General features: G+C 43.6%; 1 protein-coding gene across 2 annotated transcripts in view; it reads left to right on the top strand.

The window, feature by feature from the left end:
- RAPGEF4 (Rap guanine nucleotide exchange factor 4) overlaps positions 1–17,290 on the top strand; it is a 175,495-nt gene that overhangs the window by 132,898 nt on the left and 25,307 nt on the right. For both annotated transcript variants that reach the window (XM_080973326.1, XM_080973327.1), the window contains 7 exons: positions 1,993–2,081; positions 4,506–4,584; positions 9,960–10,110; positions 10,889–10,977; positions 12,271–12,301; positions 13,987–14,065; positions 15,856–16,002. In XM_080973326.1, the coding sequence (XP_080829452.1) occupies positions 1,993–2,081; positions 4,506–4,584; positions 9,960–10,110; positions 10,889–10,977; positions 12,271–12,301; positions 13,987–14,065; positions 15,856–16,002 (665 nt within the window). The remainder of the gene's footprint in view (positions 1–1,992; positions 2,082–4,505; positions 4,585–9,959; positions 10,111–10,888; positions 10,978–12,270; positions 12,302–13,986; positions 14,066–15,855; positions 16,003–17,290) is intronic.

Here is a 17,290-nt window from a genome sequence, read left to right as displayed (position 1 = left end):
TTTGCCGACTGATCTCTTGCAGAGTTCTGCTGCCAACTAGTCTCCAGGCACCACAAGCCACTTCCACAATTTCATTTCCACTTTCATATTGAAAGTACAGCAAACTCTCTCTCTCTCTCTCTCTTTCTCTGCTTCACTCCCCAAGACACACAGTTAGTATCTCTGCAAGTATCTCTCTGTGCACTTGGCTTAACAAGGGGTTTGCATTCTTGGGACATCAATGCAGCTCTTCCCAAAGGGCTGGCAGGTAAAAGAACCGTATGATGGCCAGTCCTCAAAGTGAGGAGAAGCTCCCAGGAGCTCAGCTCCACTACTTATTTCTCAGCAGGAGCTTTTTTCTTTTTTTTTTTAGGGGGGAAGTTTCCTAGATTTCCCCCTATACTTGAACGCAGTAAAATGATGCAAAGTTGTAAGAAGAACCAAGAGGTTCACTAAAAGAAACCCATTTACTGCGGAAGGAAATAGGAAAGCTTAATAGATAAGTTCCTATTTTTCAGTGAACCTCAATAGTTTGATGCTCAGAGAAGTGACAAATGGGGCCTGTTATCTTCTTTCATGATGGCTGCCTTAGCTGCCGTTTTTCGAGGGCTACTTGAGGATACGAGCCAGCTGGCTCAATTTGGGGAGAAGGTACAGATTTCCTAAGGACCTTTCCCCTCATAATTCAAACGCTACAAGAGGCAAGAGGCAACTCCATACATGACCCACCCCTCCTCCCTTTTGGGATCACATCTTAGCTGTTGCCATTGGCCATCGCAGAGCATTGGGGTGAAAAGAGAGAGAAAGAAATCAAACACACTTACAAATGCGTAATGTAGGATGATGACCACACATGAAGCATCTCAAGCAAACGTCATGGCTTGGATCCCAAAGCAGCACATCACAAGGAACTTCATTCTGATCAAGGCTAGCTTGACTATGAGGCAAAGTGAGATGGCGGCCTCAGGTGTCGGATACTGGGTGTCCGTTCGTGAATGAGTTGTGGGAGCCTCCACCCCCACCCCCTGCCATTCCTCCTGAGATTCCCTCATCCCACCCCCAGTTGTGCACTTCTGCTGGAGGACAGAACTGTGCCGTGTGCCCAGTTCTGCAACCCCTAGGTTTGTCTGCCGCCCTTGGCAGTGGTGGAGGACACTGTCCCGTTGCCAGTGTCGCAGTAAGATTCAGTGGCTAGCCTGGTCTGCTTCTGTATGTAGAATGGTGGTTGGTGTGTGTGTGTGTTCGTGCGCCATCTTGCCTTTAAGTCCAGAGAGCAAAGGAGCTGGCCCTGTTCCTAAATGTGCCTGTTTCCCACCCCAACTGACCCAGCGGCCATATTGACCATGCTTTGGCTCTCTTCTTGACTGTTGTAGACTGTCATGTGGAGGGAGACTGGCTTATTGAGAACAAATGGGTCACCAGCCCACCAGCCTCAATCTGCCCCTCAACCAACTACCTGCCTTAACATGCTGCCCATCCAAGGTGCAGCACAGACTGCCAGCTTCCTCCTCCTCCTCCTCCTTAGTCTCATTGTTGCCTGTTGTAGAAAGAGGAAGATGAGGGCAGAGCTAGAATGAGTTAGCTCTGTCTGTCATTGGCTCCACCTCCATCTAATGTGGGGCTCCTTGCTTTCCACCCTACTAGCCCCAGCGGGGAATGCCCGCCACTCAAATTGTCTAGTGGCAGGTGCTTGCTTTTGGGTGTCACTATTGCGTCCCATATTTCCACTGCTCTGCTGGCTGTTCTGTTCCCCTCTCCTGTAGAAACAACTCACTTCTCTCTTTTTTGGCCCCTTTTTCTCAAATTGAAGCTACTAAATAAAGATATTCTACACTGGGTATCTTTCCTATGCTAAAGCTTTATACACACACACACACACACACACACACACGTGTGTGTGTGTGTGTGTGTGTGCGCATGCGTGCGTGCTTTGTTACACTCGTATTCACCTTCTCTATGCAACAAGCTCAGAGTGGTTTTTTAGGTCACTGTTTCTTTTCTTCCTTCACTCAGGTATATCGTGATGTCAGGAACGCCTGAGAAAATTCTAGAACACTTCCTCGAAACAATGCGTCTCGAATCAGCGTTAAGCGAAGGAACAGGTAGAATGTTTAAATAAAGATGTCGGTGCAGCTGTAGATCAACGTAAGAAGTGAATGCTGCAATCCGACATTTCCAAACTGCAGTCATTCGATTTAAACTGGGGCTTAAGCACCCAGATTATTTGGCCGAGAGTGCGGCTCGGTCTTGCTTTTGTACTGAGTGTCGCTGTTGCATTCAGTGTGTGTTAGAAAGAGCTACAACCTTGAAACAACCTTTCGGTGGTGCCCTAAAAAGTAAGGGAGGTCCAGCATCAAGTTTGCAGTTTCTCTTAGGGACATTTTGTTTTATTTTCCAAAACCTTCCAGTACAACTTCACTTTTGAAAAGTATTTTGAAACAGTCCTTTTCCAAAATATCTTGGGGCAGTATTCCATTTGTTAGCAGGCAACTAGAAATTTGAACCACAACGTTTCTCTCTTTGCTTGTCAGATCACAAACATCTGCAATCACTGATTCCCCCCCCCCTTTTGCATTGCTTTGAATTTGTTTTTGTTTTGTTTAATCAGTTTGTTTGCATAGTAGCAGTGAAAACAATGCCCTGGCAAACAGCCATCGTTTTTTGTACGCTTTCCACTGAAATACATTTCCTTTTGCGTTAGAGGGCATTGGGGGACCACATAAATTTGATCTGAGCCAGTTGATTTCAGGGGGAATATCCAGGATTAAAATGATTCATTTTTTTCCATGAAAGATTTGACTGATTGGTTAAAAACATATGAAAGTCACTCCTAAACACTGGAACTATATACAGATGGGTAGCCGTGTTGGTCTGCCATAGTCGAAATAAAAAAATTCCTTCCTGTAGCACCTTAAAGACCAACTAAGTTAGTTCTTGGTATAAGCTTTCGTGTGCATGCACACTTCTTCAGATACACTGAAACAGAAGTTGCCAGATCCTTCTATATATTGAGAAGGTGGGGAGGGGTATTACTTAGAAGGGTGGTGGGAATCGGAGATTGGCAGATAGCTGAGATGAGCCTGTTGACGACTCTTAACGACTGTAATAGGTCTTACAGGAAAAGGCAAGGGGTGAGAAGGTGAGAAATGGCTTAGTCATGTATAATGAGATAAGAATCCAATGTCTCTGTTCAGACCAGGTCTCTCCATTGTTTTAAGTTTGGTAATGAGTTGTAATTCAGCAGCTTCTCTTTCCAGTCTATTTCTGAAGTATGTTTTACTACAAAGGAATTTCAGAAATAGACTGGAAAGAGAAGCTGCTGAATTACAACTCATTACCAAACTTAAAACAATGGAGAGACCTGGTCTGAACAGAGACATTGGATTCTTATCTCATTATACATGACTAAGCCATTTCTCACCTTCTCACCCCTTGCCTTTTCCTGTAAGACCTATTACAGTCGTTAAGAGTCGTCAACAGGCTCATCTCAGATATCTGCCAATCTCCGATTCCCACCACCCTTCTAAGTAATACCCCTCCCCACCTTCTCAATATATAGAAGGATCTGGCAACTTCTGTTTCAGTGTATCTGAAGAAGTGTGCATGCACACGAAAGCTTATACCAAGAACTAACTTAGTTGGTCTTTAAGGTGCTACAGGAAGGAATTTTTTTATTTCGACTGGAACTATATATTGCTCCTTCATATATCTAGCCCATACATCCAGTCATCCCAGGTTCTTTTGCTTGTTCCCCAACTTCCTGCTAACAACATACAAGCCTCCTTGCTTAATACATTTAGCTCTTTCTCCTATTCCTAAGTTCCTCATTTCCTTGCCACTTTCTTCCCTGCCACCCGTAATTTGCTTCTGCTTCCTCCATCCATCTGTCTCATGAGCCTCTGCTTCCACAATCCACTCCCTGGACCTTGTGTCTGTGTTTAATTCCCCAAATTCCTGTGCCCTCTTCTCCCAGCTCCTAGTCAGAGACATCTTTAGCTAGAGCTCTGTAAAATACTTACAAGCAACCCATGGCATAGCAACAGCAAAGCCGGTGGCTAATTATTTCAAAAAACTGCCTGCCATCTTCTTGTGTTGCCCTTAAAAAGGCAAAAGGAAGAAAGTTTTTTGGAAACAATTGTTGTGTGCAGATAAAAGGGAGCAGACTGGAAAGCCCCATTTTGCAAGCAGAATGATCCTTGCAGTTCTTAGGATTCAAGAAAAGTTACTGTAATCTACAGTGCAATTTTATATGTCTATTCAGATATAAGTCCCATGATATTCAGTGGGATTTAAGTACATTGAGTATTGGACCTGGGAGCAAGTCCTACTGAACTCAAAGAGACTTGCTTCTGACAAGACATGTCTAGGATCGCACTGTTAATTAATTGCTTTTAATGTGCAAAACACATCTGGTATAACTCTTTTTGTGCTGTTTACTGCGGAAGAGGGAACAATATATTTTGCAGTGGTGGGAAATTATATTGGCATGCAGGAGTATAACGTTCTGTTACTTTTGATTTTCACAGATGCTGGTGTACTTGATTTTGTTATGATGCATTGCATATTCATGCCAAATAATCAGCTTTGTCCGGCTTTGATGGCTCAATATCCTTTTTGATTATTATTTTTTAAAAAACAATGAAAACATATTAGACACCTAATTCGGTGGTCAGCAAGGCTGGCATCAACGCTTGGCATGGTCAGGAAGCTGCTGAAGTACCACATCCATCAGTGGACCCTCTCTGACAAGAAACCCCCGGAAGTTAAGCAAGAAAGTCAAGAAGGGAGAATCAACTATTGGGAGCTTTAGCTCTTTTCACTTTATTCGTTTTGTTACAATGCTGTGCTGCGTTTCTCAGGATTAAGTCCCACTGTGTTCAGTAGGATTTACTCCCAAGTCAGGGATGCAGGTGGTGCCGTGGTATAAAGCCCTGAGCCTCTTGGGCTTGCCGATCAGAAGATCGGCGGTTTGAATCCCCACAATGGAGTGAGCTCCCGTTGCTCTGTCCCAGCTCCTGCCAACCCAGCAATTCGAAAGCACAAAGTGCAAGTAGATAAATAGGTACCGCTACGGCGGGAAGGTAAACGGCGTTTCCATGTGCTCTGGTTTCTACCAGGGTGTCCTGTTGCGCCAGAAGTGGTTTAGTCATGCTGTCTGTGGACAAACGCCAGCTTCCTCGGCCTGAAAGCGAGATGAGCGCCGCAACCCCAAAGTCGCCTTTGACTGGACTTAACCGTCCGGGGGTCCTTTCCCTTACTCCCAGGTCAAAATACATAAGATGGGAGCCTGTGAGTATTAATCATTCCAGCATCATTCATGGTGGAACTAAACTCTCAAGCCGTCTCATTCCTAGAGCAAGATTAACCAATATGGATGGAACATCTGCCTTAAGCCTAATGCTATGAATGACTGCGAGTATTTTGCAAGCCATTTCCACCATGCTCATAAGAACCTAAGGAAAGCCCTGTTGGATCAAGCCAAGGTTTATATAGTCCTGAACCCTGTTCTCAAGGTGGCCATCGAGATGCCTATGGGAATCCCGCAACCAGGGCATGAGTGCAACAGCACTTGTGATCCCCGGCACCTCTGCCTCCTATTGTCTCCCTTGCTTGTTTCTCCTCCACCTCCATCCCCAAGTGTTGGCTTTACCCACCGGCAGGTTATACTATATCATTTAAAATAATAAGCTCTTTGGAGGCCACCTATTTTCAAATTTCTACATCGGCTTGCATAATCACCCTGGAAACCAGATCTGTTTGAGTGCTATTGTGGTGCCACAAATAGCAAAAGTAATTAAAAACCTGTGACATGTGTTGAGGAAAGCAACAAAAGCCACATAAATACAGCCCAGCTGACGGTATTTGTGTGTGTGTGTGTGTTTGTGTGACAGGAGCAAAATCTTTTTTCCCCCACCAAAGAAACAGATGAACTAAATGTTGGAAGTACAGAGATCCTGCCTGGCTTCAGTCACGTTGTGCAGGATGTAGTCCGTTTTGGTAGCACAGAACCTAGCTTAGATTTAATTCACATTCTCCTGCCTTTTTCTTTTCTTGGGACCTGGCCTCTCTTGGATTTCAGCTTCCTTATTGTTCACTAAATGTAGCCTTGCGTGGTCTGCAGGGGTTGACTTAAGTAAGACTGTGTACACATTACTGGCTTAAAACAGAACTAGGTCCAGACGGGCAGGGATGTTGTTGTTGTTTTTCTGTGTTCGAAATGAAGTTAGTTTTGGGGGAAACGGATCAAACCTCAGCATTTCCCAAGGAACGAGAGGATAGATATGGGTTGTGTGGCGAACGTCGTGTGTGCAGCACTTCCCAAACCAATGTTGGGAGTGTACTGGATTCAGAAGTGTGTGCACTTCTCTCAGTGTGTGCACTGTTCTCAGTCCTTTTCTGCCTCCTGCCTCTGGCCTTTGGTGTCAGTCTCTTACTAGTTTAATGCACGATTCTCCACCAACACCCACTCCAAACCTCTTCTGTGTTTTCCACCAAGCCTCCAGACCAGATTTGTGGGTGGTGGAGGTACACAGTTGAATACCACTTATTGTATTATTATTATATTATTATTTCTGTATTGTTTTAAGAGAAAGGTTAGCATGTTACACACACATGATCTGATCCCATTCATCTACTCTCTCATGGTGATAAATACCGAACATTCGGTTCCAATGCACGTGAAAAGGAACTAGATCCCTGCTTGCATTGAGGGAGGAACGGGCTGTAAAAAATTATTGCAATTTTAAAGCAACGAAACTTGTCGAGATCGGTATTCAGTCACAACATCGTTGTTGATTAATACCTTTCAAAATTACAGCCTCTCTGTCATGTATTTATACATAACGCTATTATTCTAATAGATATGCAGCGTGAACATTTGGGGAGGGAGGGTTCCCCCCCCCGCACATCCCACGATCACATTTGCATGGGAGAAATTATTAGCAGAATTAAAAATAAGTAGATGAGCAATGAAAAATAACGGCAAAAATTACTAGTGCCTGTGGTGAGTCACTTAATAAGCAGATAGAATGATATTAAATAATTACAGGGCTTGCATGGTAGAAGCTGCAGGGAGGGAACGGCTCAGTGAAATGCTACTTGATTTATGGAATGTTATAACTGTCCCTACAAACAGTTAAAGGGACCAAACTAGGCAATGCAATGTCTACTCTCACCTCCATCAGGTAGCCTGACTTTACTAATCTCAACCAAATATATACATTTTTATAAGTTCAGTTAAAACCTGCAGTCATGACATATTGCACCATGTTCCTTAGACATGCTAAGGAACAGGTGATTGTTATTTTGTCCTCGTATGTAAAACCGCAGAATTCAAAGAGGGTGTACTTTCTTTTTCCCATGACTCTAGATTTCAGTAGGATGTCCCATGTCCTAGGCTGTTAAGTAGCTGTAGCAGTGTCTAAGGGAAACAATAAAAATGGCTTAATAAGCCCAGTTTCTATCCCCCCCCCTTAAATTACTGCTTTAGTCATATTGTGCATATATTGTGCAAGAGGCTCTATTGATGCATTTGTTTTCCCTTCTGATCAGCTCACAGTCTCTTGAGACATCCCAGAGATTGCATGTCAAAGCCCCCGTGCTTTGATTTGAAAGAAACAGTTTATTTTAAGACTTACATTCACAACGGCCCTGTGCTTGTCAGAACTGTCATATGCAGAAAATATTCTGGGCCATTAATTCCACATGGAACGCACAAAATACTATTATATTCAATTTCCTCCCTGTTTCGTGAGGATCTAGCTATATACGGCTGTCTGTCAGATCTGTCTGTCACTGGATCCCAAGTCAGCCTGGACTAAGTAGAATTTCAGTAGTGCTTGTAGACTCATCTCTGCTGACCCTGGACTGATAAGAGATGCATTGTGAACAAGCACGTCCCTCAAACCAAGGTTGTGCTGGGCAGTCGCCATTTCTGCTCTTAATGTCAAGATATGCCCTTTCCAAAAGGGAGAAGTTTACACCTGAGTTGCCCTGTAACAACAAAACTCTGACATATGCGTACATTTCAAAATACTGTTTGCTGCACCTGTTCTGCGTGGGAAGGAACCAGGATACAGAGAAAACTGCTTCTGAAGTTGGTGAGGGTAGCATTCCATTGCATCTTCATTGCTGGCTTGCAAACAGTAATAATCACAATGAAATTTTAATGGATTCCACTGGCTTGTTTAAAGATACAGATTTCTATTATTGCTAATATAACCATATATACATTTTTTTTTTAAATGTGCTCTTTCCCTTGGTCAAGCTGGGCTCTGGGTTGCTAATGCACACATATCAAAAGTCTGTGTGAGCAGAAGGTTGATGAGGCAATGTATCTATGTGCAAAGATGCTCTGCCTGTCTTATTTTCAAAGGGAGATGGCTGTGAAAGGCTGGGGCTTCAGAAAATTCCATCATAAATGGAAGCAGCAGTTGCTGCTGTTCATTGTTTCATCCCAGACCTGGAATGGAAATCAGTCCAGTGAATATGATTAGTACTCACTCATAAAGTTCTTGGGTTGGTTGGTTTTTAAGCCTGCAACTGATACATCTTGAATGACCTTTTTATTTTTATTTTTATTAAAAACATTGGTTTGACACCAATCAGAACAAGTGGTGTGGAAATAATTGTGCCATTAATTATGTTGTTGGACTAATTACATACATTACATTAAATAGTGGACAGTGAGAAATAAAATATTTTGCAGAAACTGGACTGCAGCAGAAGAGAAACAGCGCTGGTTGTGACAAAGATAGGTTGGAACAGAAATAGCTGCTTTCTTCCTTCCCTAATGAAATGACAGGCTGAATTATCTTAGGGAAGCCAAATGCCTCACCTCCACTGACAGGAAGGCAATGGACTACCAGCCCCCACATCACAGAGTCCCAGGCTAATGTCACCACAGTGCAAGCTAGAAGTGGCAATAGAAACTAGAACCAGCCCTATGCCCCCACCCCCCGATCTGTGGCAGTGGCCTGGAAAACCAGTGGTCCTTGCCTTCTCCCCAATGCATACACACACACACACTTTCATATGCCCCATGCTGCCAAGCAATTAACTCGTGAACAAATCACAGCAAAAAGAATCAACAATTGTTGCATGTACATCTCCTGCAAATAGAATCACTGAGGTCCTCCTCCGAGGGCCTTCTGGCGGTTCCCTCCCTGCGAGAAGTGATGTTACAGGGAACCAGGCAGAGGGCCTTCTTGGTGGTGGCGCCTGCCCTGTGGAACGCGCTCCCACCAGATGTCAAGGAAATAAACAACTATCTGACTTTTAGAAGACATTTGAAGACAACCCTGTTTAGGGAAGTTTTTAATGTTCGATGTTTTATCATGTTTTTAATATTCTGTTGGGAGCCGCCCAGAGTGGCTGGGGAAACCCAGCCAGATGGGCAGGGTATGAATAATAAATCATAATTATTATTATTTCTCTGCAGAGGCAAAAACCACAAGTTAAAGTTGAAGAGCACAACACCATGACATCAGCTAAAACAGGACTATAAAAATGTGCAGTGCTACCTGCCTCCTACACAAATACAAAGCCACAGAAATAATATATCTACACTGTGTTCAGTTTATTACTACAGTGGCTATTGTGCATCTTTCTGCATCTCCCTTAAGGCTAGAGGGCTTGCCTTGATCCCACTCTTCCACCACCAATGAGCATCCACAGTCCAGGGAAAGTAACGAATTGGGTCCATGTCCCTTGAACCATTTGCCAATTGTACTTTACAAGGAAAGGCCCGTTGGGTTCACTTCCCCACCACCGCCATGCTAAGTCATCAAAAGCCATGAAAGTATATAAACTGGAGAACGCACAAAATGTTATTGATCTTGAAAATCCTGCTGGGCAGTTGTGTGTTTCACGGCGCTTGAAAGCATCAATTTTAAGCGCGCTTTGTTATGAGGAAGCGATGGGAAATTCTGAGGGGGGTGGATGAAGTAGCAGAGTGAACGTTTTCCTTGACATCTTGGCACTTACCATGCTCAGCCTTCGCAGGGTACGGAGCAAGAAAAAATGGATTATGCCCTAAACAACAAACGGCGAGTCATTCGCTTAGTGCTGCAATGGGCTGCTTTGTATGGAGATGTCCTGCAAGAGGACGAAGCGGCCATGGCCTTTCTGGAGGTAGGGCACAATTGCTTAGTACTACTGCTTCCTTGGAATCAATATTAACTAGTTACGGAGGCAGGAGAGCTGTGCCAAGACTGTTTTCCAAGCTGTAGAATTCTCCTTCCTAAGGACGTTACATTCAAGTACAATCAACTATAGATGTCCTTCTTGGGGGTTTTGCATTGCTGCTGCAAACAATATCATGCCTTGTTGCCACTGGCTGCAATTTCAAAAAGGAAAGTGGGGGTGGAGGTATCAGTCTGTTTTCTAAATCAGAGACAATCACACTGAAAGAAATGGGCATTGTGAGAATATGGAACCTAGGCATTTCCAGCGCAATCCCATGCCTGTAATACTACTTGGCAGTAAACCGTACTGTGTTAGGTGGCGCTGTGGTCTAAACCACTGAGCCTCTTGGGCTTGCCGATCAGAAGGTCGGCGGTTCGAATCCCCACAATGGACTTAACCACCCAGGGGTCCTTTACCTTTACCTTTTAAATAACTGACATTGTCTCTCTCTTTAATGACATGGAAGATCTGTTGCTAGAGGTGACCATCTCACTCTGCCAACTCCATCTCTTGAGATAATATTGGATTAGAGGTGGAGTAAGATTCAGAGGGCATCTTCCATCCTTTTGAACTTTTCCAATGCGGACATTTGTTTCTCTGGTATTTGTCAGGAACCTCTATTGAACCGTTTTTCTTCGTAGTCAGCCCACCTGCAATACATATCTTGACAAGTTGACTGCCTCTTTGTATTATTGTTTGAAGAGTGTTCTTTTTCATTTAATAGGAGTTTTATGTATGTGTATCAGATGATACGAGGATGATTACAGCCCTCAAAGAGCAACTACCAGAGCTAGAGAAGACTATGAAACAAATGTAAGCATAACCTTGAATTTGTTCATCTCTAAACTAGCTTTTGCAAATACAGAGAGAAAGCTTCACTGTATTCCGTCTCCTCATCAGCAAAGAATTTAGCTAGAACTTTTTTAGAGTTTTATACCAAAAAGAGCAGGAAAACATATAGTATTATGAAATGTCATTGTGCTATTGAGCAATCAACCACGGTTAAGCATGATGTCCAAACCAGGCCAACAAAGTGGAGTAGGGAAACCTGAAGTGCCATGGCATCCTACCATATATCTGTGTTTCTAGATGTTACAGGAGAGAGGAAGAGGAAGACTGTGGTTTGCAAACATGCATTTTGAATCCTGCAAAGGAATTCAGTACGTTTCTGAGCACAATTCAAAGTGTTGGTGCTGACCTTTAAAGCCCTAAACGGCCCTGGTCCAGGAGGACCGTCTCCACCCCCATCGTTCTACCCGGACACTGAGGTCCAGCGCCGAGGGCCTTCTGGCGGTTCCCTCACTGCGAGAAGCCAAGTTACAGGGAACTAGGCAGAGGGCCTTCTCGGTAGTGGCGCCCTCCCTGTGGAATGCCCTCCCACCAGATGTCAAAGAGAACAACAACTACCAGACTTTTAGAAGACATCTGAAGGCAGCCCTGTTTAGGGAAGCTTTTTAATGTATTACAGTATTTTAATATTTTTTTGGAAGCCGCCCAGAGTGGCTGGGGAAGCCCAGCCAGATGGGCGGGGTATAAATAATAAATTATTATTATTATTATTATTATTATTATTATTATTATTATGTGAAGGAGCTTCCACCTGCCACTGCTTCTTTGCTCTAGATTTTTGGGAAAGGGCCCCAGCTCAGTGGCAAAGGATCTACTTTACACGTGGAAGCCAGTACCTGTCTTTTCCAGGTAGACTCCCTGCCTGAAACCCCACAGAGCTGTTGCCCGACAGTGTAGAAGATGAACACTGAGCTTAATGGAATCTACAATCCACTAATGGACTCACTGGAAAGGCAGCAACCTATGTTACTATGTTCCTCCTCTTGAAACAGCTTTGCTTCAAAAAACAAACCACCTTGATCTCTTTTTCATACATAATGCAAAGCAAGGGTTCTTTGAATGATTAATTAAATGCTAGAAGAGTTCTTTTCCTAGCCTCATGGGGAGAAGGAGAGTGGCATGCACAAGCCTGAGGCTTCACTTGGATATTGCTTGTGCACATAGTGCCAAACCATGGTTTAGTGTTACGTTTGAACCAAACCATTGTTGCTTCCAAATTTCACCCTCTAAAAATAGGCTGTATTTTTCTTTTTGCAGATCAGAAGAAGCTAAAGCACCACAGAAAAAGGTAAGTATTTAGACTGCTCGTCCCACATAAAATGTTAAACTGTTATTTTCCCAACCACTAAGGGCAAGTGCACACCTGTGGATTGGCAAGTACATCTTTACTATTGTATCCTGTCCGATGCATCGGTATCGTTTATACTTTGGAAAGCACATTGTTTGTGCAGACGTGTTATAGTTTTGTGTGTACGCATAACATTACATGCATGCGGTTAAAACAGAAGATGTGAAGGTGCCCTGGGAATTTAGTCTCCAAAGAAGAAGCAAGTCCACGCAATGAAATTTGATCAGATCTATGGGTATTCTGTTATTCTTTCTCCCACACGCACCATCAGCTGTATAACCCATCACAAAGTTAAATGATGGGATTCACCACCACAGCATACAGTGGCGGCTGCCAACTTGGATGGCTTCAGAAAGGGATTAGGCAAACTCATGACCAATAGCCGCTAGCCACGCAAAGGCTTTGTGTAGACTGCCTCCAGTATCAAAGCCCGTATGTCTCCAAATCACTGAGGTCAGCTCCCATAGGGCAAATGGTCCACTGCCCCACCAACCTCAGGTTGCTCTCGGCCAGCCCACACCCACCTGCCTTCTCAATAATCTGTCCAGGTGGTGGCGCTGTCTTCTCAGCTTCCTCAGTCCTTGTAGAACTCAGCAGGAAAGAGGATGGGGACAAAACAAGGATTCTGATACGGGCTCTGGCTCCACCTAGTGTTGGTCTTCCTGCCTTCTGCCCCACTAGTCCCATTCAGCACCAGCCACCTCTGCTCTGAATGTCAGTTGCTGGGGAGGGCATAGAATCGTAGAACTGTTGAAAGGGACCACAGGGGTCATCTAGTCCAACCCTCTGCAATGCAGGAATCTTTTGTCCATCGTAGCACTCGAACCCACAACCCTGAGATTAAGAGTCTCATGCTCTAGAGCGAGGAGAGTGCTTAATAGGCAAGATGTTAAATTGTTTTTATATGCAACAACTGCAGCAAGAGTATTGTTAGCCCAGAAATGGAAACAAGAAGAAATTCCGACGAAAGAAGAATGGCAGGCGAAATTAATGGACTATGCAGAATTGGACAAAATGACAGGAAGGATTCGAAACCTGCGGGACCAGAGATTTACTGAAGATTGGGAGAAGTATATGAATTATTTGAAGAGCAACTGTAATCAACAAATTATGCTAGCAGGACCACAAGAAGTTTCGTAAGGAGAAATATACGAAGTGTTACAAAGTAGAAAAAGATAGAGATATTGGTTATGAGTTTGAAATGTAATAGGGAAGATAAGAAATGCATACCGAGAGATTAGATTGGAAAATTTTCAGACAGGATTGATGGAAGTCAGAAATTTGAATAAGATGTAAAAGTATGTTTAATTACTGTTGAAAATGATATGGTAAAAAAACTAATAACAAATTATATATATATATATATATATATATATATATATATATACATATACATATACATATATATATATTATATATATATATATAATAGAGCGAGGAGACTGTTGTTGCGCTCATGCCCTGTCATGGGCATCTGGTTGGTTATTGTGAGAACAGATTGCCGGACTAGGTGGATCTTGGGCCTGATCCGGCATGACAACTCTTACATAACATGCAGTAGCTTTCTGGAAAAGTTTTCTACTTGCATTTACAGTCATGGCGTTTTGTCGGGTTTGTTTCCCCAGCACAAAGTTCTCTTGCAGCACTTCAACACGAGTGATGAAAGAACGCAAAAACGACAGCCCATAAGGGGAAGCGATGAACGTAAGTCGTTGAGTACGATCGCAGGACTTGGATGATAGAAGAAAAGGACCACCAGCCCCGGATGGAATTTTGCCCAGGGTCTCTTCTAATGTTGAGACGGCCCCTGAGCTGGGTTAGGAGTGGTCAGGATTAAACCATCTTCTCCCCCCTAGCAACTCACCGCCCTTTCTTAGTCTGCCAAGCATCAAGGACTGGTATTTACTGGACTGCCTCTCCTGGTATGCCCCGCAGAGGACCTTAAGGTCCATGAATAACCACATTTTAGAGGTCCCGGGCCCTAAGGAAGTCAGACTATCCTCCACCAGGGCCAGGGCCTTTTCAGTGATGGCTCTGACCTGGTGGAATGCTCTGTCCCATGAGACTAGGGCCCTTCAGGGTTTAACTTCCTTCCATCGGGCCTGTAAGACAGAGCTATTCCGCCTGGCCTTTAATTTGAATTCAGCCTGATCTTTTATTTCCCTTCTCTTCCATCCTCCTCCCCTTTTATGAAGATTACCCGCTCTGAGACCCCACAGCTAATTCTCCCCTGGCCTCCTCGCTGGCCCAAGTAGGACTAATTCCACCAGCTAGCCCTGGTGACTATCTAATGCTTATTAGATGGATTTCCCCTACATTGATTTCTGAACTTTGAATTTTATTGTTATTCGTGTTTTTATACTGTATTTTATGCTGCTTTTACAATTAAGTGTTTTAAATTTGTTGTTAGCCGCTCTGAGCCTGGTTTTTGAACCGGGGAGGGCAGGGCATAGCTATTTATTTATTTATTTATTTATTTATTTATTTATTTATTTATTTTTATTATCAATAGGGATAAAAATGCATGCCTACTGCCAATCTCTGGGACTTTCTGGTTCGGCTGCTACTCCTCCTTGCTGTTGGTGCCCTGCTCTCTCAACAGCATGTGAGCGGTGTGAGGAGCAAGGAGAAGCAGAAGCAAGCCTCCACAGATCTTGCCTCCTCCCTCTCAGACAAAGATGGGGATCCTGTGGTTTTCCAGATGTTCTTGGACTCCAACTCTCCTTCGCCCCAGCCACAATGGTCAGGGGTGATGGGAGCAACATCAACTTCCCCATCTCTGCTTTAGGATTGGGCCTAGGAGAATCCAGAAACTATGGGGCCCACTGAGAACACCCTCCCCTTTAACAAAAGAAAGTAAAATATGGCAGTGCTAAGTTGCATACAGTTGTAATGCAATACCTCAAGGACCACCTCTTTCCATATGAACCTACTCGGACCCTGAGGCCCTCCTTCGTGTGCCTGCTCCTTGAGAGGTTCAGAGAATGGCAACATGACAACAGGCCCTTCTCTGTAGTGGCTCCCCATCTGTGGAATGCTCTTTCCAGGGAAGTTCACTTGGCGCCTTCGTTATACACCTTTAGGCGCCAGGCAAAAACGTTCCTTTTTAACCAGGCCTTTGGTTGATCCGATTTACATCCTATGCCCTTTTAAAATGTGTTCTTTGTGTGCGGAGGGGAGGGGCTGTTGGGTTGTTGTTTTTATTTTTATTAGGTATTTTGTGGTTTTATATTTTGATTTTATTCTGTAATCCGCCCTGAGACCCCAGGGTATACGGCAGAACAACAACAACAACAACAACAACAACAACAACAACAACAATAACTGAGTTCATATATTGTATTTTAATATTTTGTTGGAAGCCGCCCAGAGTGGTTGGGGAAACCCAGCCAGATGGGCGGGGTATAAATCATCATCATCATCATATTCTGCATCCTACCTTGTTTCATCTTCTTACAGCCCTTATTCATGATATGCCTTGTTTTTGTCTGAAGTTTTGTTCAAGGTGTACTGCATCGACCAAACCTACACGACAATCCGCATTCCAGTGTTGTCTTCCGTAAAAGAAGTTATCAGCGCAGTAGCTGACAAGCTGGGCTCTGGAGATGGCTTGATATTAGTAAAGATGAGCTCGGGAGGAGGTAAGGGAATTTGCATAATCTTTAACACTCCTCATTTACCTTTGGGGCAGCAGACCATGCAGGAATGGGAAAGGCTCGCACTGATTTCTTTAAAGACTTTTCGTGTTTCATTTTTAATACCTGGCAAACTGGACTGTACCTTTTGCTGTGGGCAGTGGAATCTAAATTTCTGCGCCTTGGCTGTCATCAACCTCCCCACCACACCACCCCCAAATCTGCAGCTGGAAACCTCAGTCTGAAGACACAGCACATTACACAAATTAGATCCATGGCCAGAGTGTGAATGTAAGCTTTCAGCCTTTAATTGTAGATTAATCCAATGGATTGGTTTAGTTGTACGTTAATCAGCTAAAGCTTTAGTTGATTACTTGGGAGCCTGCACATTAACGGCTCACCTGTTTATTTTTGAGGCTGCCCCATGTGTCTGGTTTGCCACTGTTGTGTAGAATGATGAAGAGAATATTAAAGATATTCTTGCCATCTCACCATGATGAAAATCATTAAACTGGAAATCACCTCATGGTTCGTTTAATAGATAAAAAAAAAAAGGCACATACGTACCCTGTACGTTTTCGGAAATAAGCAAGTATGTTTAAACTTAATTGATTCATTGGTTTAAAAGCCAGGCGATGAATCAGCTGAAAGTTATTTAGTTGGTCAACAGACATTAAACTTGATTCAGTAATTTGACTGAGGTATATCTTCTGTGGTATTTTTAAATAAAAAGGCTTTTTTAGTAGTATATCTGTGTTAGGATCGGTGAACTGCCCTGAGATCTGTAGTTACAGGGTGGTATATAAACTGTAATAATAATAATAATAATAATAATAATAATAATAATAATAATAATAAATAGCACAACAGCTTTGTGGTAATATATGAGCTCTGTCTGGCGGAAAGACAGGATACAAATTTAACAAATAAGGATGCAGCCCTATTTACACTAAGCTGACATGGTCCTCCTGCTTTCTGTTTTCTCCTCACAACAACCCTGTGAGGTAAAAAGGTAAAGGTAAAGGGACCCCTGACCATTAGGTCCAGTCGTGGCCGACTCTGGGGTTGCGGCGCTCATCTCGCTTTATTGGCCGAGGGAGCCGGTGTACAGCTTCCGGCTCATGTGGCCAGCATGACTAAGCCGCTTCTGGCGAACCAGAGCAGTACACGGAAACGCCGTTTACCTTCCCGCTGGAGCGGTACCTATTTATCTACTTGCACTTTCGAACTGCTAGGTTGGCAGGAGCAGGGACCAAGCAATGGGATCTCACCCCGTTGTGGGGATTCAAACTGC

This window comes from Podarcis pityusensis, assembly GCF_964106645.2.
Source record: "Podarcis pityusensis genome assembly, chromosome: 1".
Lineage (NCBI taxonomy): Eukaryota > Metazoa > Chordata > Lepidosauria > Squamata > Lacertidae > Podarcis > Podarcis pityusensis.
This window is presented reverse-complemented; position numbering and strand designations above follow the sequence as displayed.